The following is a 21,661-nucleotide window of genomic DNA, read 5'->3' as shown; positions in this document are numbered from 1 at the left end:
CAATTTGTGAATGCATATAAGATGAAACTATTTCTAGACATGGCCTGGGATGGAAAAGTAAATTCATGATCGTTATATAAATGAGGAAGAAGACCAAGAAGGATCAACCATGGGATTTCACTCCTACACATCTGCTTAATTTCTCTTAAATAAGCAAACAGGGAAAGCTAGCCAAAGAAGAAAGAGGAAACTTTGAACTCAATCTGACTTCAAAGCAGAGAGACAGAGTTGGGCAGGAACACAGCAGTATTTGAATTCTATCTTCTGTCTTCTCTGCCAGAATTGAGTTTAAACTTTAAAAAAAATCGTACTCCACATGTTTTTTTTCCAAACAGAAACTTCTTGTCAGAAGCTAGTCACAGAAGCACTGCTGGTTCCGGGAATGTGTCATGGCCTCCTGGAGAGGGGTTCATGTAACTAAGCAGCACTGTAGTAGAAAAAGCATCTCCAGAAACGCTGAGGAAAGGTAGATCAGGGCGAGGGACCCATGCATCCAACACGAAGGAACCAGGAGAAGACGATCAGCATGCTTCCCACACACCAGGCCAGCTGCCTCTGCGAATCAACAGCTCTAGGGCTTGGGGAAGGATCTTTTGAAAACAAAGAAATAAATTGTCCGAGGCCTTATGAATGCAAATCAGAGGTTTCTTGAGAAATGAGGCTTAAGTCCACCTCAAGAGGAAGGTGGCAGAGATGGGAGATTTCTATTAAACCCATCCTGTAACATTTTATGTTCATCTGGAGGGGGGAAAAAATCATTCCTAAGGAATAATTTTGAAAAAAAAGCAATTTCTTCTCCCTGTGCTCCTTAAAAATCTCAGCAAAATGTCAACCCTGCAGGAATCCTCTGGGCTGTGGGTCCAGAGGCAGCCGGGACGTGGGAAGCACTCTCCCCTTCTGAGTTGCAGAATTGCAGCCTCCGCACAGTCCAAGGCCACGGTCAGGACTGCAGCTTGCCAGAATGTTAGTGTAATAGATTGGGAGTCAGAAAGGTCAAGGATGTTCTTCTTCTATTCAAGTAAACAGGGTGCAGGAATGGGGCCTCTGACTCTCTGGAAAGCCATTCTAATGGGCGTACTCCTACATTGCTCTGAGAATCACTAGCAAAAGCCGAGGGTGGGGCTGTGGCTGAATGACTAGTGTTCTCCTTGGAGGAGAAATGGGAACCCTAATTAAAGCCAGGGTCACCCATTTTGCCTACAAGGTGCATTTATTTTGACTTGAAAGGAGTCACCCTGAATCTCACCCGCCCTTGCTCCCTAACGTGGGTGGTCTCAGCAAGGGAAGTTTCATACACTAAGACCTGAGTGAGCTGCCACAGTGGACCATGCTTCTAATGGAGAACCTGGGAACTTGGCATTGTATCCCCCCCGCCCCGACGTCTTCATGTGGTCCCGATTCCACCTTAACATAAAGTAGGGTTTACATGCATGGGCACACACCAACCACCTTTCCAATCGCCAGGTGTAACCACCAGCCAAACACCTGCTTCTGCTTCCTCAACAGACATTTATGAGGACGGTTCAGATTTCTTTTCCTGAAACAACTCGCTTTGCAGCTTGGGCAATATCCATTCTGAAAATCTCCAAAGCAAGCTGTTTATTTTTTTTTTACAACAGCAATGTGGTTCAACCAGTTGTACCTTTCTTCCCACTTCGTAGTAACAGTCCTCAACAGGCCAACTCACTCAGAGCAAGAGAGGAAATGGGACACCCCGGTCAATGCCTGGGGGTGACTGTCACTAGGCAGGCTCTGAGCATGCAAACTGGAAGATCAAAGGCACTGAATATCTAAGGCCAAGTTGTGACCAAAGCTGCACTAGAGCAAAGTGACCTGTTCAAATGCAGACCAGACCAGCCCCATTCCCACCCCTCTCCCACCCCTACCCACACTTGTGCAAGTGACGGCGCCACAGCCCAGCTCCCACACTCCACGCCTATGTGATGAATGGATTTGCCAGCAACAGCAACTAGGATGTGCCACGGGGGAGGGGGGTCTTCCTCAGTGTGGTCTGTTGCCAACATCAAGCACTTGGGTGCTACTTATGAGATGAATGGAGACACTAAAAACCCAAACCTCTTCTGCTCTAATCAAAGAGACCTGGTCTGCAGCCCTGATGGGACCTACTGGGGGCCAGGCCAGCACGGACTTAGCCCGAAGCCTTGGGGTTCCTCAGCTCTGGAGGCCAACACATGGGAAAAAGGAACAAAGCCTGTGTGGGTAAGGAGGGAAGCCATGGGGAGAGACAGCTAAGAGGCAGAGGAAGGCGTGAAAAGAATCATAGGTATTGATCCCTTGCATGTCCTCCATGTTTTTTGTTGAAGTACTATCATCATAGGCTTTCCACATGGGAAGGCTTAGAATCAGAAAAGTTGAGATAACTGTCTAAATCCACAAGGGGGGGTGGTAATTGATAATCAAGTTTGAAATCTTGGAAATCGCATTCCTGGGCCCAAGGCCACGTAGAAGGTGCAAAATCAGTACACAAACAGATGCTCCAGCTAGGCCCTGGTGGCTCACACCTGTTGCCCCAGCTCCTAAGAGGCAGAGCTGGAAGGATAACCATTCACTGAGCCCAGGCAAAAAGTGTGCGAGGCCCGCCTCAATCAACAGCTGAGTGACGCTGGCTGTGCCTGTCACCCTGGCAATGTAGGAATCTGAGATAGGCCAACCCCGGGAAGAAAGCTCAAGAGACTCCCTCCCTACCTAGAGAGCTAGGCACGGTGGTAGAGGCCCGCTTCCTAGCTATGGGAAACCTCAACAGGATCACAGTTGAGACTGGCCTAGAAGAACAAAAAAAAAAAAAAAACAAAAAAAACAAATAGATCCTGTATTTCAAAATAACCAGTTCAAAGAAAGCTAATATGTGGCTTAAGGACAGAGTGTCTGCCTAGCAAGTGTGAGGCCCCGAGTTCAAACCCTAGTCCTATAAAAAAAAAACCAAAAACCAGAACCAGAAACAGGAGCTCGAAGGCAAAGCTGGAAAGGGACAGAGTGAAAGTGCTTTCACAGGTAAACATGTCCTGGGAGCTGTAACCAGCAGGATGAATCGCCAGATGAGCGGAGCACATGCCGTGGTCCATCCACGTGCAGGACCAGTGCTCTCCTCAAGAAGTGCTGGCCTGACTGAGCCCCTGGCTGGCTCCAGCGGGGAGAGAGAAAGGCGAGCGGTTGCCTCCGGGGCCAAGCGTCAGAGGTCCGTCCAGGAGCCCGGCAGGAGGAAACCTGGCTACCCCGACCCAGAAGCCCGCCACACACTCTGCGGGAACTACCTCTCCCCGTGGACCTCACAAAGGAAGTCCAGCACCTGAGAGAACCATTGCTCCCTTCAGTTTTGAACTCTCCATCTCTTCTGTGAACTCTAGCATTAAATCAGTGCAACACAAAAGGACGTGCTCTTAGACTCTAAATGGAAAGGACCCCTGATAACCTGGAGCTGACAGCTAGTTTATTCCCCTGAGGAGCATTGACCATTCGCTCGGGGCCTCATTTTAGAGCCCGGGGTGAACACAGAACCTCTCTGCCGGGGAATCGGTGGATGACATGATGCTAACTAAGCACCAGCTCCTTGAAAGCCTGTTGTTCAAACTTCGGCAAACAAGCAGAGAGCAGGGGCAGTTCAGTAACTGCCCATGCCCACACCCAAGAAGAGCAAAACTTCAGGACACATCAGAGGCCAACCTACATCCCTAACCGCCTGCTGCAGACACAGCGCAGGACTTGCTGCCGTGGATGGCAGGATTCAGAGTCACCCGGCATCCTACAGGACTGGGTCTGACACACCTGGTCACACCTGTTGAGTCACCAATTAAACACCATTATCGTGTCACTTGCCTGCTTGGAAACTTTCTGTGGCTCCAGACTGCAAACAGTGGGACACTGGCATGGAATACCCTTTAAATCCCACCTCACATGGCCTCTGTGACAGCACTAGAGCAGCATGGCCCAGGCTGGCCCTTCCTTCCCTCTTCTGTCCTACTGCTTAAGCTCACAGCCACCTAGAAGCCCCCTGAACCCCAGACTAGCCTGTACTCACCACTGACACTCTGAATATGTTTTTCAGTTGGGGCCCCCAATTATACCCCATCATTTCTGAACAGATCTACTTTTCACACCTGCAGAACTAGGCAAAAGAAAGCAGTGCTAGTTCTACTCAGCATACTAGCGGCCACTCCCAGGACAGAAAAATCCTTACCTAGATTTCTTTAACCTAAGCTGAATTAAATAACAGGTTCTCTTAGACACTCCCGTTTCTGTCTAGCCAAATCCAGGGGAGTAACCTGTTACACCCCAAGTAGGAATGGACAACCACCTTCAGGCATCTCATCTCCTGCAGACATTAGCTTAAATGAAGAGTTTCCTAGTTTGTTTGAAAGTCTGGACAAAGAGGAAATGGGATGCTATTACTGGCTTGACCTCATTTCTGGCTCTTACCTAAAAAAAAACAACACATCAGTTCTGGGTAATTCCTGGTCAAGTTGCTCTCCCAAGTGCTGGCAGGTGTGCTGAGAGCCTCATCCATTGGGTCTAGACAGGGAATTTGCTGTCCGCGTGGCCAAGCCTTCTTCATCCATGAAGGGTTATATCTCAAAAGCCAGTATGGTAGCTTGTGCCACCATTTCTACCTACTCAGGAAATGAGATTGGGAAGAATCATGGTTTAGGGCCACCACAGGTGAAAAGTTTGAGACCTCTGTTTCAAGCAACAAAAAGCTGGACACAGTGGCATACGGGTGTTACCTCAGCTATTGTGGATAATGTTTAAGACAGGACAACACGGACCAGGTAGCTTGGACAGAAAAAGCAAGAGCCCACTGGGAAGTGGGGAAGAGGAAGCAAAAAGGGTTACGAGTGTGGCTCACGAGGTAGGCCACCTGCCTAGCAAAGTCTCTAAATTCAAATTACAGTACTGTCAAAAAATAAATAACTGGTAATGTTTCATAGAAAATTCCCAAACTATGGTTTTGTGTGTGTTAAGAGGCTGACATATACAGCCTGAATAGAGGAAAGCTCTCTTGTACACTCTTCCCACCCCTCCCCACTCTTTCATACACACACCACAGTGACCCCACCTATCCCATCGAGACTGCACAGTCCTACATCAGATCCATTAGCACATCCCACTGAAAGCACGGACAGGTCTCTCTCCCTATCACTCTGACCTGCTCCAGGGCAGGCATTCCAACAGTTCTGCTCTCTCCTAGTAACTGGCTTGGGGCTGTGCAAACAGTGAGAGCTCAATAAATATCCATGAATGAATAGATAGTGGCAGGGATGCATGAATAAGTAAAACATTACACAACTTCCAGGCATGTGATAAACTTGTAGGTGGAAATTTCACTATCGGCGTGGTGGGTGGGACTGTTCAAAGCCCTAGTCTGTTAAAGTGGCTGTGAGGCCTGGTGTGATCATGTGGCACAGGTCTCTGGGACCTCAAGGTAAGGACATCGGGCAAGAGAGGGAAGAAAGGGCACCTTCCACCATTTCTAGAGCCTCTTTTCGGGTCCTACCACCATAATCACATCCACCATGCAAGCGGAGGTTTCTTGGAAGCCAAACCCAAACCCTCCTGCACCTGCTGGGGCATTGTTTTCCTCTGGGTTTAAGAAGCAGCTTTGTTTGGTATAGACCTGGGGCCCCAGTATGCGCCACAGGGAACAATGAGAACAGATTCACTGTGGGACACACACACAGACACACACACACACACACACACACCATGGTGAGTGATTTACATCATGAAAGTGGTTCTCTGCTTCCTGACACCAGTGGACAGAGCCCTCGAAGAGCCAGACATAAACCCATGCGATCAAATCAGAGAGCCAACATCCAAGCAGGCTTCAGAAACCATGAATAAGTCATTTGACACATGAAATCCCAATGACCTTGAAAAAAAAAATCTCCCAGCAATGGACTTTTATTTTTCAAACAAAGGAAGCTTCGTTTTTATGGCAACCCTAGGTACAGTAGGTTCCAGGAATAAAAACCTATACACAGCCCACAACTCTCTAGGTAAATCTGATAACCATTTCACTATTTTAAAAAAAGCAATCAATAATTGTACCAGTCAATTCGATTTCAAAAAAAATGATTTAAATCTGTGCTAGATATAACCACAGACAAATACAAATAACCAATTTGAGAAAATAATTTCTACCATCCCACTCAATTGAGTCCCCATAGTCAAGCAAATAAGGAGCTAGCTGCTTTTGTGAGAGATTTAGCTCAACATGTCAGGAAACAAATGCAAGACAGCATTTTCCGCACACCAGACAGCAAGACATGAGGCATCTCCTACCTTGGTCAAAGGGCTTGTTGGGATTCCAGTTTCTGAAATAATCATCCTACAAAAGCAAAAACAAAAAAAAAACAAACGTCAGGTTTCAGAAAGCTTCTCAGAGGACTGCCTGCCAGCTTGCCTTTCTCTCCATTTCCCAAATACACAAAGGCAAATACTCATGGTTTAGAATTCTTTCCCCAAGCAGGCATACACATGCAAGTCCAAAGACGAATTTATTTGTCAAATTCCTATCTTCCAGACACTGAGGAGAGGAACCATTTTGCCTCAGAATGGCAGCAGCAATGCTCTTGTAGTTTGGTATGTACGCCCAGACACCTTCTCCATGCCAGTGGAATCTGCTCTCAGTTAAGACCTCAGGTGATGCCTGGCCACTCTCCCTGAAGATTAATCCTCTGTGTCTGTAACAGCTGATAATTCTGCTGTCAACATTTCTGTCACATGGGGACTGGCATCTCCTCATGCACAGTTTCAGTTTTCCAGCACTCGACCAAACCTACGCAGAGACCGTTCAAATGCTGGAATGACCCACGATGCATAGTTAGCTTAACACCCACTCTTCCTGCCATGGAAGGCTGGAAAGGCAAAGGCTGAGCGATTTGGTCCATGTATAAACACGTCTCTCTTGCACGCACGGTTGGTGGCAAGTATTGCTCAGGGCCTGAGCACTGTCCTTGGGCTTTCTCGAGGCTAGAGCTCTACCACTTGAGCCACAGCACCACCTCCGTTTTCTTCTGTGTATGTGGTACTGAAGAATCTTTCATGCACGTCAGGCCACTCTACCATGAAGCCACACTCCTGACCCTACACAGCTCTTTTTACTCAAGGCTGGTACTCTACTCCTTGAGCCACACCACCACCTCTAGCTTTTTGGTGGGTAGCTGTTGATAAGAGTCTCACAGACTTTCCTATCCAGGCTGACTTTGAACCATGATCCTCAGATCTCAGTCTGCCTCCTGAGTAGCTAGGATGACAGACCGAAGCCCCTGGCACCTGACTTCCTCCTCACTTCAGGCGACCCTGCCATTGCAAACAGCCACTGTGTGCTGAGCTGACCCCACCGCTGCCCAGGACACCACTGCCAGCGACACGCAACAGCCACGAGCTGGAGAGCCATCAGCCTGCAAAGGGTCTCTGCACCACCCCCAGCATTTCCCTCCCTTCAATTATTATCTCGTGTCTTTGCTACAGGCACTAGGCATGCTTATCACACTCTCAAAAAGCTGTCCGGTTCTCTTCTGGCAAAGTTAATTTACATCAAAGTGCACAATTAGTTTAAAATATTGTCCATGCTGTCTCCTGCTGCAGTTTATCTCCCCCACAATCTCCTGTGAATCCCACTGGCTCCGTGTCGTTCAATTACCTGGCTTTATTAGATCCTTGTTGAGTCCACCTAAGCCCTTAAATAGATTTGAGGAAACTGGGTTTAGAGGAAAAGCAGAACATATTGCTTCTTGGCCAGTGATTCCGTTTTTTCCAGAGCATGAATAAACATGAACAGGTTTCTCTGGATCCTGGAGAGTCTGCATTAAACTATTTTTAACTCTTAGGAATCGGCCCACTTTTCCTTGGCTTTAATTTTATGGCTTAACTGGTCCTCTTCCTGGCCTACACTTCTTGAGATCCAGGCCATGAAATGTCCCATTCCCAACTGGGAGCTGATGGCTCACACCTCTCATCCTAGCTATTCACGAGGCTGAGAACTAGAGGATCACAGTTCAAAACCAGTCTGTACAGAAAAGCTGATGAGATTCTTATCCCATTTACCAGCCAAAAGCAGGGCTGTAGGCATGCTCAAGTGGTAAAGCATTAGCTATAAGCAAGAAAGCCAAGCAAGAGCACAAAGGACTGAGTCCAAATGCAAACAAAAAAAAGAGAAAGAGAAAAATCTCCATTTTTTACTTAAATTCCAACTGAGTCTTTCAGAATTGTGTTGTATGTGACAATACACACAGGGTTTTCTGTCTAGATGTATAAACCTGCAATATAAATAAAGTAACGTCGTTTGCAGGGGAGGACTGGGATGGTGGAACTCCTTTGAACAACTAACTTATACACAAAATGAATACCAAGAAACCGGCCCATGTGCCATCCTGAGGGAGGGCACAGGGAGTGAGGACATGTGAATGGAGAGAGAAAGGGTGGGCAGATACACTCATGGTATTCAAGGTGCAATGTGGAAATGGAGCCAGGTGACTGGAAGGCATGGGTGTGGGGGGAGGACATTAATCAAGACAAATTGTATTCATAAAATGACAGGTTGAATTGAAGCCCCTTAGTACAACTACTATTTGGAAAACGTAAAACAGTCAATCACACTTGTTAAATACTAAGTGATTGTAAGCTACAGGCTGGAGAAAGGCAGGAAACGTGGCACCGGAGTTCTCAGTGTTAATGGCTGCCTCAGAGTGCTGGATTATCCCCAGAGTCTGCTCTTCACCAAAGCTGAGAACAGGAAGAACGCAAGGCAAACTCACTGTTACCACCGGACAAGCATGCGTTTCCCATGTGTTCTCCAACACGCTCCTGCAGCGCCCAGTGCCAGGGCCGCAGGAGAAGCTTGGGAAGTGTTTTCTACTTGAGTGTGCTGTTCTGAAACGTGGGAGTCCCTGGAAGCTCAAGCAGTGAGTCCAACAGGGAAACTCTGGAGCAAAGACAGCTCCCTCTGCTTTAATGTCACACATTCTCTTTGAAGTCAAGGAAGGTTTGAGCAAGTCTGGAGAATGGCATCTTCTCCAGAGACTTCAACCCACGGGGAATATGGATGGAATCTGGGTGGGGAGATCACCCTTTTAAAGGGGAAACCTCTAAATGCACACATAAGCATCAGAATAGTTAAAATTCCCAGCAAATGGAACAATGCTGCCTAATTACTACAAAACGTACAAGTGTATCTTGAAAGAAAAACTCAGTATGTAAATTAAGCCCTTTCAACAGCCCCTAGCCCTACAAGGCCTTGCCGAGAAAGGAAGCTCTTCCCTGTTTCTGAGGACACCAGAGCACAAACAATGAGCCCTGGAGGGAGGTGGCCAGTCCTGGGGTGTTAGAGCTCTGGGAGTGGCCAGTAGAAACTCCCTCCCTACATCACAAGGACCTGAGAAGAGCTCTCAACCACTGCAGCAGTCTGGGTCAGAGGATGGACTGCCAGGGAACAGGAGATCACCTATGTTTACCAGCCAGCCACACAGTGCGCCAGGACCACGCCCTCTGCCTCTGCGAGAAACTCCCAGGAGCTGGCATCCAAGCACCATAGGCAAAAGCCAATGCTAAAAGACGGCCATGGCAGAGGCAGGCCTCCCGAGGATCTTCTCTGCCTCAGTCCTTAGTCCTACGCAAGGGTCAGGACGCTCGCAGACAGCATCCTGTGGGCAGGCGCCAACACTGAGCCAACGCCCGTGGTGGTGTCTTCTCCAGAGGCAAAGGCCCTGGCGGCACCTGCGAAGCTTTCCGTTTCCTCTCTAGCTATGTAAAAGCACACAGCACATATGTGCTGTGGGCGGTTCTGTCGGTTCCCACCATGGAAGACTACATGTCTGCTCCCCCCAGCCCATAGCTACACTGAATGGAAAGTGTCCCATGCAAACGCCAACCATGTCCGGGACTTTTAGAGCCCTCACCTCTGACAAGCCGGACCTGGCAAAACTCAAGACTGTAGTTAGAGGTATGCACAATACATGAAGCTTGTCAGGTAAAGGCCTCAGGCTCACCTGGCCTCTTGACTAGCCATTTTTATCACCTAATGATGGAAACTGTAGAAAAGCCTTCAAAGAGCCAAGCAACAGTTCATGTTTTAAAATATAACCCTCACTGGAGAGAGGTCATTTGTTAAACTCAGTAACTGCAATTCACATGTCACCCACACTGAACGATGTGGGACGCTGACAGGACTGTGTTCACGGCAGACCTTACATCAGGCCTCTCTTAGACAGGGCAGAGAACATTCCTGCTCTGATTTATTTTTTGCCAGTCCTGGGGCTTAAACTCAGGGCCTGGGCACTGTCCGTGGGCTTTCTCAAGGTTAGAGCTCTACCACTTGAGCCTCAGCACCATTTCAAGTTTTTCTATGTATGTGCTGCCAAGGATCGAACTCGGGTCTTTGTGCATGTTAGGCAAGCACTCTACCACTAGGCCAAACGCCCAGCCCTCCTGCTCTGAATTCTAAAATGCTTTCTGGGGAAAAGCTAAGTCCAATGTACTGTATCATTTATCCAACTCTTGGTAGGGGCTGCCAAAATGTAGAGAGAGGCTCAGGCTTGCGCACACTGACTGGATGTCTGGAATCATGAAGAATCCCAGGGCAGTAGGTTTATTGTGAAAGGTCAGCGGAATGAGCATAATAAGAAAGTGATGAATCCTTGTGTGTCTAGGAGAAGAAGAAGGTGGTGGGTGCTCGTGGCAGAGAAAAGGACAGAGAGTGGTATGACCACTGATACATTAAAATAAAAATAAACTCTGGCTCACCCCTGGCTCAAAGCGGTAGAGGCAGTGTTAGTCTTGAGAGAAATTGCTCAGTGCCCTACCACTGACTAAATAAACGAACTGCATAACTGATCAAGATAAATAAACATCCTAGTTCTCCGTTTACCTCACTAATTACTGGGTCACAAAAATATTGTCTCTCAGAAGCTGGCACAAAGATACTAGTTGAACGTTTTCAATTACATGAAAGTTATTCTGTTCTCATGAGTGTTTATGGGAAAGATGTATCCACCACATATACTATATGCATATGTATCTCATAGTGTATATTAACATTCCTCCCCTCTTTCTCTCTCTCTCTATATATATACACCCACAGTCAGTTCTCTATATCCACAGCTCCACTTTTACCATCAGAAATGCTAAAATACTGAACATTATGGACTTTTTTATCTTGTAATTATTCCCGACACAATACAGTATTATTTACCCGGCGCCCTGCCGTGAACGTTCTGTGCAATCGACTGGTCAGTTCAGAGTGGGTGGGAGCATGTAAGTACTGCGTCATGCTGCAGGAGGGACTGGAGTCCCGGTCTCGGGACCCTCCACAGATGTTAAGGAAGTCTGAGTATGCCAAGGGCCGTCTACTCTACAATGCAGCGCCCAGTGGAATCATTATGCATTCCTAACAGGCAATGATGGCAACACCATTTCTGCTATAATGTGAGTGGAACAAGTCCCTTCGGCATGGATGGACACGATGAACAGTAAAATCTACGGTTCCTGACCAAATGAGAGTCTTACGTTCCTGTGCCACAGCCTCAGGACAGCTGCCATTTAGCTCAGATATTGCCCAGGTATTTGCCTTTCAAGTTATCTTTTTTTTTTTTTAACTTGCCAGCATATATCTCTGAGGTTTCATTGTGACAGTCATCTTCAACCTTTCCCTTATCCTTTCTTCCTTCTTTCTTTCCTGCCCATACTGGACTTGAGCTCAGAGGCTTCACTTACCTGGCTTTCTCCATCGAAGCCGGTGCTCTACCACTTGAGCTACATCTCTGCTTCAGGCTCTCTGCTAGTTAACTGCAGGTAAGAGTCTCACAAACCTTCTGCCTGTGACCGGTTTCCTCCTGTGATCCGCAGATCTCAGCATCCTGAGTAGCTAAGTTCTACTACTCTTCCTCCTCCTAGGACTTGCCTTTTAAGAGATCCCTACTGAAGCTCCAAAGAATGCCAAACCAAACTCAGAGCAAGTGCTGGCGGGCAGAGCCAGCCAGAAGCCACTCAGTAAAGCCAAGTGCAGGCTGCTGGCTGTGAGGAAGAAGGGTGATTTATTATATACCACAGCCTCAGATGCCACCGATCAAAGGCATTTAGCTCACGTGAAACAGATAATTTCTCTTTCATACATATTTTAGCTAAACTGTTTGAACCCTGCCATTCCATCTGATGATTACCTGAGATAATACAAATTACCAGCCTGAAAAAACCAGGAAAGGTGGGGGAAGAGGAGCCTCATTATCTTGACCAGGCAGAGATGTATAAGAGAGCAGTGACTGGAAGGGAGAAAAGTGCAGCCGGGCGGGGCCAGGCAGTGACTGACTGTGGCTGTCCAGTCAGGGGACACACGTCTCTGCTCTGTAGGGACGTGGCACTTCTGGGAGACAGCCCTCAACGGAGACAAGCTCAAAACTAAAGCTGCTGTCCAGGGGACTCTGTATAAGCCAGTTTGTTCCATGTTCATGCTACGTGACTGAGAAGAAAGGGCCAAGAACTGGGTAAGGGAAGTGTCCCCAAAATTAGAACTGAAGCACACCTGACATGGCTGCTTGCAGGAGCATGCACCGTCTAAGGTGCCATTTTTCGGGTCCTATGAACTTGAGAATGGTCACCCCGCTCACCAGACTTCTTACAAGGCACAAAGAAAGCACTGCCTTTCTTGAGGAGGGGCTGGCTTCCCACACAGCCACTCGGCTCTGAGCTGCGTCCACTCACGTCTTGGACGAGCCCCAGTGATTGAGAATCGCTCTGAATGGCATGGCCTCCACACCGGGCCCAGGTGGGCAGTGACGGGGCCTCCTGGGCACCACTCCAGAGAGAGCTCTGTCCATCAGGGAGGGGGAGCTGGGCGCAGAAATACACTGTGATGTGCGCATGTCACCACCCACACCCCAGCCCGGGCTACTGCAGAGCAGGGAGGAGCCAAGCTCACCTGTGGGAGCAATCCTCCCTGAACTGCCTCAAATACAAGGGAGGTCCTTCCAACTTTTGTGAGCATCCCTGTGAAATTCCCCTAACTGGTTCCCCTGAGCATAAGGACAGGTGGGCGTATGTGCCCACACACGCTGGAAATCACTTTCACGCAGAGGAGAGTGATTCTTTGATAAATTGGTCTGACATTTAGGGGAAAGTCCTGCAGGCCTTAGACAAAATGATTTAGAAAATAACAATGTCAGTTGCTCTGCTCTTTCAATAAATAACCCACCAGTAAAACAGAGATAATAACTGACAATCATACTTGTACTGTAACTAATGAGAAAAGATAAAGCGGTAAATGGACTGTTGATATGCACTTGATAAATTGTATCCCCTGAATACACCAATGAAAAACAAATGTGTGAGGTACTGGTTCACCAAAGGCAAACAAATATTTATCACTGATATCTGAGATTTAGGATACCATTTACATTTTATGTCTTAACTATTTTGATACTACATCTACAAAGAGTGGAAAAGTCAAAAACCTACCTCAACTTCCTGAATACGCAAGCATTATAAATGGAAAAAAATAAAAGAATCATATTAAACTGCAGGAAGGAATATAAACATTTTTCACAATTATACCACAATTTCAAGTTCTCACAACATTAGCTAGCCAGACGTCTTCACATGAGCCACCCACCAGTGTTGTTATGAAAATGTCCCATCTTTCATGCGTGAAGGGACCCAGGGTAACTATGACACAGCTGGCAAGATCCCAAGGGAACCACACTCTCAAACCCCCCACCATCAGGGAGAATTTCAAGTGAATAGTTGTCATGACCTTCAATCCAGAGGCATTAATCAGTGAGAACCCCCGGATGTCATCAAAGACCAAGAGTGACAGACCTTCCACATTCTGAGAAAGAACAGATTATGTTGTCTCGCAGCTCCAAAATACATAGTGGGGCTTCAAGCCACAGATGCATTTGTGGATTTGTGCTTTTTAGAAATAGGAAGCATGGGCAGCTTGGCACAGCCCTCCACGGGAAAGAGCTGTCCCTTTCTTTGGTCAATTGAGGGGAGAAAAGCAAATCATGAGCTTGGGCTTCCCACAATCTGAACACATTTCTCCAAGGTTCCTTCTGAGTTTTACTTCCAGGGACAGCAATTGTAGGAAGAACCTCTCCATTGTCTCCTGCCAAGACAGGAGGAGCATCGTCCCAGGTCAGCTTCACCCAGGCCCTTGACGTCCTCACCCCAAATCACCAAACTGTCTGGAGCTGACTGTTCCATACTGAGGGAGGGCAATGTGCATGGAAGGAAGACAGGCTACTACAGGCAGGGCAGGCGTGGATGCAGATATGGGCTCACACTCCTGCTCTATCCAACCCCCAGCCCAAGACCACGTGCACCCACCGAGGAGCACAACCTCAGAGATTCCTGACAGCTGTGCAGAGGACCTGGCCAGACATACAGCACTGAATAAATCAGGAAGGCCACACGCTTTCATGTCCACCTCCAGAGCTTTGTGACAGTGAGATGTCCCCAAAACACAGAGGTAAACATCAGGCTTTGCAGAAATAATGTGACTTCTTCTGTACTTGAATTTTACCCATGAAGCCCAAGTGAAGGCAAACCAACTATATCTGGGAGATTTTTTTTTTCCCCAGGGCAGTCCTGAAGCTTAAAATCAGGGCTTGGGCGCTATCCCTGAGCTTCTGTGTGCTCAAGGCTAGCATTCTACCACTCGAGACACAGCACCACTTCCCATTTTCTAGTGGTTCACTACACATAAGAGTCTCACAGACTTTCCTGCCCTGGCTGGCTTTGACCCATGCTCTTCAGCTCTCAGCCTCCTGCGTAGCTAAGATGTGAGCAACCGGCACCCAGTAATTATTGACTATTTTAAGCACACACAATTTTATTAGTCTCATGAATGAAAAGACCCTTAGGGGGAAAATAAATCAACAAAACTGGAAAACCTAAGTTACAGGCATATTAGTATTTCAAGTCTGAGTCTCTCTGCCAAAAATGTGACCATCCTCATCTAATAAATATCATCTACCTAGTACAGTAAGCTAACACCTGTACCATTTTGTTTTATGTCTTGAAGTAAGGCAAAGACTTACTCATTCTATAAATGTAAATAAATTAACATTCCAATTATGATGAACTGCATTCTCCTAAGGGAAATAGGCCTGAACTGGCTCTGAGTGTGCATGTATGTGGGGGGGGGGGGAGGCACACGTGTATGCACCAGTGCTAGGACTTGAATTCAAGGTCCCATACTCTTGCCCGTTCACTGAAGGCTGGAGCTGTACTATTTGAGCCACATCTCTACTTCTGGCTTTTTGCAGGTTAAGTGGAGAAAAGAAAATCACAGACTTTTCTGCCAGCCTGGGCAGGTCTCAGCCACCTGAGTAGTCAGGATCACAGGAGTGAGCCACCATAGCCACACAAAGTTTGTGTGTCACCATCCTGTCCACAGCAGATGGAGGAGGCCTGCAAGTGTCTGGCTCTCTGGTACACCAAATGAGGCCCTCACCGTCGTTTAACATGGAAATCTTTATGTCCCAGAAAGTACAAATCATACTGGCCTAAGGCCCAGCCTTGTCTGACCATCATGAATTCCAAATGAGTTCCCACCACTTTTCTGAGAACACCCCTTCCCACACATAGGCTTCCCTGAGTAAGCAGATGCTGCCTTTTAGAGGACAGCTGCAATAAGCCAGCCCTCTCTCCTCCCTCATCCCTCGTCTCTGAGACACGCAGTGGGCAGGCTAACCGCTGCGTCTGAGGTAGGAGTTTCCCACGACTGCAGTCCAGCCCCACACTGGAGGTGATGTCCGGCAGGCCAGGATGTGGGATTCATCTTGGATTGGTTTAAAGCCAGGCACGCCCCTTCACGATGACCGAGGTGACCAAGGGAAAGCCAGGCCCACTATGGATCACTCACCGGGAACAGAACTCCCAGTTCATCCCCCTTACCTTCCACACATTGTCTGGCCATTGAGAGATTCCCAGCTTGATGGCCAGCACCTCCGTTGGCCCATTGCCCAGCAAGATCCCAGGCTGCCAGCTGGGCTCTTTTCATTCCCTTCCTTCTGCCATTCAGGCAACAGCCAACTCCCCACCCATTCATGGAGCCGCCCCTTCTCCTCTCTCTCCACTGCTGGGCTCTCTAGAAGACCCCAGCTCACACACGACCTCCCGTGGGAAGCCTATGCTGTCCCCACCCGCTCAGCATCTCAGTATGATCTACATTCTGTCAAGGCACACACACGACGACAGGGCCAGGCCACGGAAGTCACGGCTAGGCAGTTCGGACCTCAGGCCCTCAACACGTACACAGCAAGTGGGCACTCTGCACTCGATCTTCTCCTCCCAGAGAATGTCCCCACACCATCTGTTCACCAGCTTATGTCCTTCTGAAACACAACTGGAAATGACTAGCTGGCTGCTTGCTCCCCCCTGCTCCTGCAGAGAGACACAGTTTGATCCTGCTACGCCTTCCTGTATTGAATAATTAAACCTCCTCTGAAGCTGAGCTCCGCGTTAGCATTAGGGCCATGTCAAGGGAACCAGGATGGAGGTTCCATCCCCCCTTCTCTTCAGACATTGACAGCAACGAATGTCCTATTGTTTCCTCCAGTTTGTGCCTAGGGGACAGAGGTACAGAAAGAAGAACAGCCAAAGTCTCTGGTCCCCATCTGCTGAGTCAAAATCCTCCCAGGTAAAATGATGGGGTGATCATTTATATGGTAACAAGACGCGCTTCAGTGAGAACATATTTATTTCTTGTGAAGAAGCCATGTAATACTTTTGATTTTTATATTTTCTTTCCATCTATTATTTGGGGAATCACGATGCAAGTTCTTTCCAGTCCTAAAATTCTATGACTCTAAATATGTCAAATAATAAATCAAATCTGCCCAAAAGCTCTGCGTAAATAAAGCAAAAGCATTCTTCACTGACTAGCTATAACCAGCGTAACAGAAAGAATGCAAGGTGGACCAAAGTGAGAAGCTGCTTTTGCTTTCATGTTTACCAAACACATTTGCAAGGAACCAAATATGATCACAAGCAGTCATTCTGCTCCAAGTCTCTCAGGTTCCCTTCCTGTTAAACAACTGGGAAACACGGAGGAAGGGATCCAGTTGCGTTTTGCTTGCAAGGCTCAGAACTACTGAGGTGTAAACTCCTTAACAACTGTCCACAACCAAACCACTCGGCTATATTAGCTTCTCCTGCAAGTTGAGGATTCCTAGAGGAAGGCCACGATAGCAAGACAGCGGGAAATTCAAGAAGCAAAAGAAGACTAATGATGCACCAGTGATGACTTCACCCCCCCCCCAACCCCAGTAAGCTAAGCACACCCTCTCCAAGGACTCAGCCCTCCCCCAGGGGGCTCTACAATAGAAGCATGGCAGCAGTGTCAACAACACTTTGCAAGCCAGGACACGGGGGCTACACTGGGCTATGCCAGGCCTGTCTGCTGAAACTAATCTTCCCAACTGCATGGCCTCATTTTTTTTTTCAAAGCTCTCTACCATGCTTGAATTATTCCCAGGACTCACTGAAAGAGGAAAAGCAAAGCATCATTACAGAAAAAGACTCAAAATGACTGAAGTCAATGGTAAGGATGAAGATCACTAGATTAGAAAACACAGGGCTTTCTTCTTGTTACTATCTTTTCTAATTGTTGGGCAACTTTTACAAAATGGAGATGGATGACTTCATGAATTTATATACTGTCTACTCAATCATTCCTTCAAAGTCCTTGTGGGGTAGGTTAAATGAAGACAGCCTCACACTGACAGGATAATCAGAGAAACTGTAGCCCAAAGAGGAAAAATTGTTTTCACAAGCATTCACAGAATATTAAACTCTGCTGTCTAAGATCCATGTGCTGAGACTGTGAGGATGGAGCCCACAGCAGCCAAGGGAAGCCAGAGGGAAGAGAACCTAACTAAGGCCCAAGTCCAAGGAACAGTTCCACATAACTCAATGGAACCACAAACTCCTATAACTATGTCTGGGGCAGCCAGTAGCATGACCCATTCATTTATTTCTTCAGTCTTAACATTGCTGCTCTTATTTAAAAACAAAAACAAAAAAAAAAAAAGGATGATCTAAGCCAGATTCCAGTAGTTCACACCTGTAAACCTAGTTATTCAAGAGGCTGAGAACCAAGGATCACAGTTCAAAGCCAGATCGAGCAGGGAAGTCTGTGAGACATCCCTAATTACATACCAAAAAGCATGAAGTAGAGCTGTGGCTCAAGTGGTAGAACTCAGGGACAGTGCCCAGGCTCTGAGTTCAAGTCCCAGGACTGACACATAACATACAAACATACACATACATACACACACACACACACACACACACAGTGTGTATGTGGCTGAGAGCCACTTCCAGAAACAGGCAAGGAGCCTGAATTCAGGCAGAAATCACTCATTCATCCAGGATACATTGAGAGCTGCACAACAAACCCAAATTGCGGTTCGATTTAATACGGCATTGGGGGTTCAGTGACCTCTGAAGACCTACCATCAGGACACACGGATCACAGAGTGTTGCTGCCCCGGAGAGGAGTTGGGGCCTAGCCTCCATCTACAGAGAGAATCTCCACACCCTGTCAGGGCTGCCTGCAGGAGTGGGTCGGGAGCAATATCACACAGGTTATTTTCCCACAGCTCCTTGGAGCCCCCATTGCCCTCACACCTCTCTTCGCAGACCTCAGCACATTTAGCCCAGCCTGGACCTAAAGTCAATGGCACTGCTTCTCGATGTGAAATACCAGGCATATCAACATCAAGGGCAGCATTCTTTCTGGTAACTTTTCTTGAGGTTTCTACTGCCTCGGTGAAGCAAATGCAAACAGGTGGTTTTTCCTGTCTAAGTTTCCTCATCTGTAAAATGCCAGGTGGCACCCACTCCATGGAGTCCCCTAAAGGATTGGACAGGCCCACCACAGGCCCAAGAAGAGAAATTCACCAATGGATCTCACTGCACCCACTGCTTGTGAATGCATTTACTAGAGAATTTGTTAGGCCACCAACCTGGCACTCAGGAGTCTCTGGGCACTGACTGCTTTGGACAAACAACAGCCTCTGCTGTGTGTGCCCACAGCTTCCTGCACAGGATCCAGAGAGAACTGCATGATGGATTTCTCTGTCTGTCAGGTACTACTGTGCTCCGCCCAGCCAGGTGCTGGCAGGAAGGAGGAGACGCCTTCGTAAGAAAGTGGCAATGACAACAGAAATGTCTGTTTGGAAGTGTGGTGCCGGATGCCATGAGGGGGTCACATCCTGGGCTCTTGGGAGCTTCAAGACAGTCGGGCCAGGGCAGATAGGTAGGGGTGGGGCTTCATTCACCAAGGGGCTACCTGCCCTCCACTACACAGAAGTGCCTAGTGCCGAGTCAAGTACCAAAGGAGAGGCAGGACACCAGCCTGCGACCTGGTCCCTCTCTGGGGATGGTCCCTGAGTCACAGGAGTGCTATTTGACCTCTCAACCTCATGGTCCTTAGAGCATCCCTGCTCTGGATGAACGTGCACCTTCTAGAAATGCTAGGGATGTCCAGCATGGGAGGCTCATCAGTTCTCAGAGCTCAACCAAGGCCCACAAAGAGGTGGTAGTGACTGCAGCCAGACGTGGCCTCTGACTCTGTCCCTTCCTGTGCCTCTCCAGTGGGGCCTCTGTGTCCTGATGTTCTCACATGCTTCTGGAGCCTTCCTTCAGGGCCAGTCAAGGAGGAGAGGAATGATGCCAGGGCCAGAAATCCAAGCCTCCAGGGACAAAAACCAGCCATCCAGGTCCCACCTCATCTGAAGAGACTGGGTGTGGTAGTGTATGCCTGTCACCTCAGCTACGGTAGAGAGCAAGGAAAAAAAGGAGGATCACAATCCAGGCATGCGCCAGATGGGAAGGGAAGCTGACTGGTTCTCTAAAAGGACCAAGGCGAAGTAAAAAGGGGACTCGGCCTTCCTAACAAGCTCAAAGCTCTCAGTTCAAATCCCAACACTGCCAAAACTTTTCTACACATAACTAAAAGCCTAAGGCGGTCTAGGCTTACCACTGCGTTCCAAAGGCTTGGCATCTCCTTCCACCTTCCACCCAGCAGGATGCTGCACAACAGAGCCCTGCCCGGCCAACAAACACTCGCTCAGCTGCAGCGGCACAGACCTCGCGCGCAGTTAACGATCGTTCTGCTCTTTTGAAGACATTAGTCTCTACCGTTTCCCATTAAAATCTACCTGAGAACATAAATCTTCCTCAACACATGAGCCAGTCCCATCACCACAGCCCACTTCATTACCAAGCCATTTGGGGTTCTGTTTCTCCAAGAAAATAAATAGCTGGCTTACAGATTGCCAGAAAAGAATGTTCCCTGGGTATCTTGCTTCTGTGTAATCATTTCGAAAACATTATCAAAGGCCGTTCATGCCTGTGGCAACTGGAAGCTGAGCTGGCCCTCACTGGGCAGGGAAGTCAGAGGAGGATGACAGAGGACTTGGCCTGTCCTTGGATTTCCCTTTGCATGTTGGGGTCTCCTTGGGTGGACTCTGGGCTGACTTCTGAGCCTTTTGCCCCAGACGTTCAGTCAAGGAGGAAGCCCAGGCCAGGGAAAGGAGAATGTGAGAAGACAATGTCAGCCTGTCCCTCTGGGCCAGCCAAGAGCAACCTTCCAGCCTTTTCCATAAAGGGCCATTCACGATCTACGTTGGGATTTGTGGATCATAAACAGTCTGCGTCACACCTTTTTCCTGCCTTTATGACCTGCTACCCTTATGTCTTAAAAAAATATAAACTTCAGCCAAGCACCAGTGGCTCACACCTATATTCCTAGCTTCTATGAGGGCTGGGATGTGAGGACCGTGATTCTGATACAGCCCAGGCAGACAACCTGAGAGACTCTTACCTAGCCAGCAAAAAGCCAAAAGTGGAAGTGTAGCTCAAGTGTTAGAGCACTCGCCTGGAGAGTGAGAGAATACAAGTTCCTGAGTTCAAGCCTCAGTATTGGTACACACATATATTTGCATGTATGTGTATATCTATAAACACATATGCATATATGTACATATACACATGTATAATCATTCTAATGTACTGGATGTGGCCCACAAAACAGGCCAAGTACAATAACTAAAATATAAACATATGACTTTGTACGGTCATCTTAAATGTAGAAAGTGATTTATCATGGGTGGGGGCTGGAACAGGAAGTAAGGATGGTTCAACACTGGTGTGTTGCCCCAGCCCCGGCCTTTGCCCATGACAGTCTACAGGGCTACAGTTACTGACTGCCCAGGCAGCCAGGGCAGGAAACCAGTGCGCTACCACTCCATCGGCACCGTGTATGGTAACCAAGCACACGAGGCCCGGCTCCACGGCCCTGGAGGGCCCCACGCCTCCCACTTCTCCCTAAGGAGTCACTGCTGTGTCTGCAGTGACCCTGCTCCTTGCTCCTGGAGGACAGAAGGCAAGATCAGCCTCAGCAAGGGCTGATCCTCAATGCTTGGGGACTCCAACAGTCAGGGCCTAGCTTGCCAGATGCTGCAAATCCCTCCACACACAGCCTTGCTCCTGCCTCAAGACCTGGGGGTGAGAAGGGGGGGTGACTTCCATGGAATGAGTGCCTGGCAAATGTCCTTAAGCCCCTGGAGAGTGTCTCTCCCACCTTACCCCTCCCTCCTGAGGACAGCAACCCCATATCCTGAATACCACAGAAACAAGTGAA

General features: G+C 48.1%; 1 protein-coding gene across 3 annotated transcripts in view; it reads right to left on the bottom strand.

Moving 5' to 3' along the window:
• Spock1 (SPARC (osteonectin), cwcv and kazal like domains proteoglycan 1) overlaps positions 1–21,661 on the bottom strand; it is a 334,854-nt gene that overhangs the window by 170,404 nt on the left and 142,789 nt on the right. For 2 of the 3 annotated variants that reach the window (XM_090325481.1, XM_090325482.1), the window contains one exon: positions 6,298–6,343. In XM_090325481.1, the coding sequence (XP_090181607.1) occupies positions 6,298–6,343 (46 nt within the window). Of the gene's footprint in view, positions 1–6,297; positions 6,344–6,615; positions 6,714–21,661 lie in introns of those variants that run through there. The other variant, XM_090325483.1, reaches the window with a different exon arrangement.

Source organism: Megascapheus bottae, chromosome 38 (assembly GCF_031878675.1).
Source record: "Megascapheus bottae isolate mThoBot1 chromosome 38, mThoBot2.hap1, whole genome shotgun sequence".
Lineage (NCBI taxonomy): Eukaryota > Metazoa > Chordata > Mammalia > Rodentia > Geomyidae > Megascapheus > Megascapheus bottae.
Note: the sequence above shows the minus strand (reverse complement) of the source record. Positions and strands in the feature narration are given on the sequence as shown.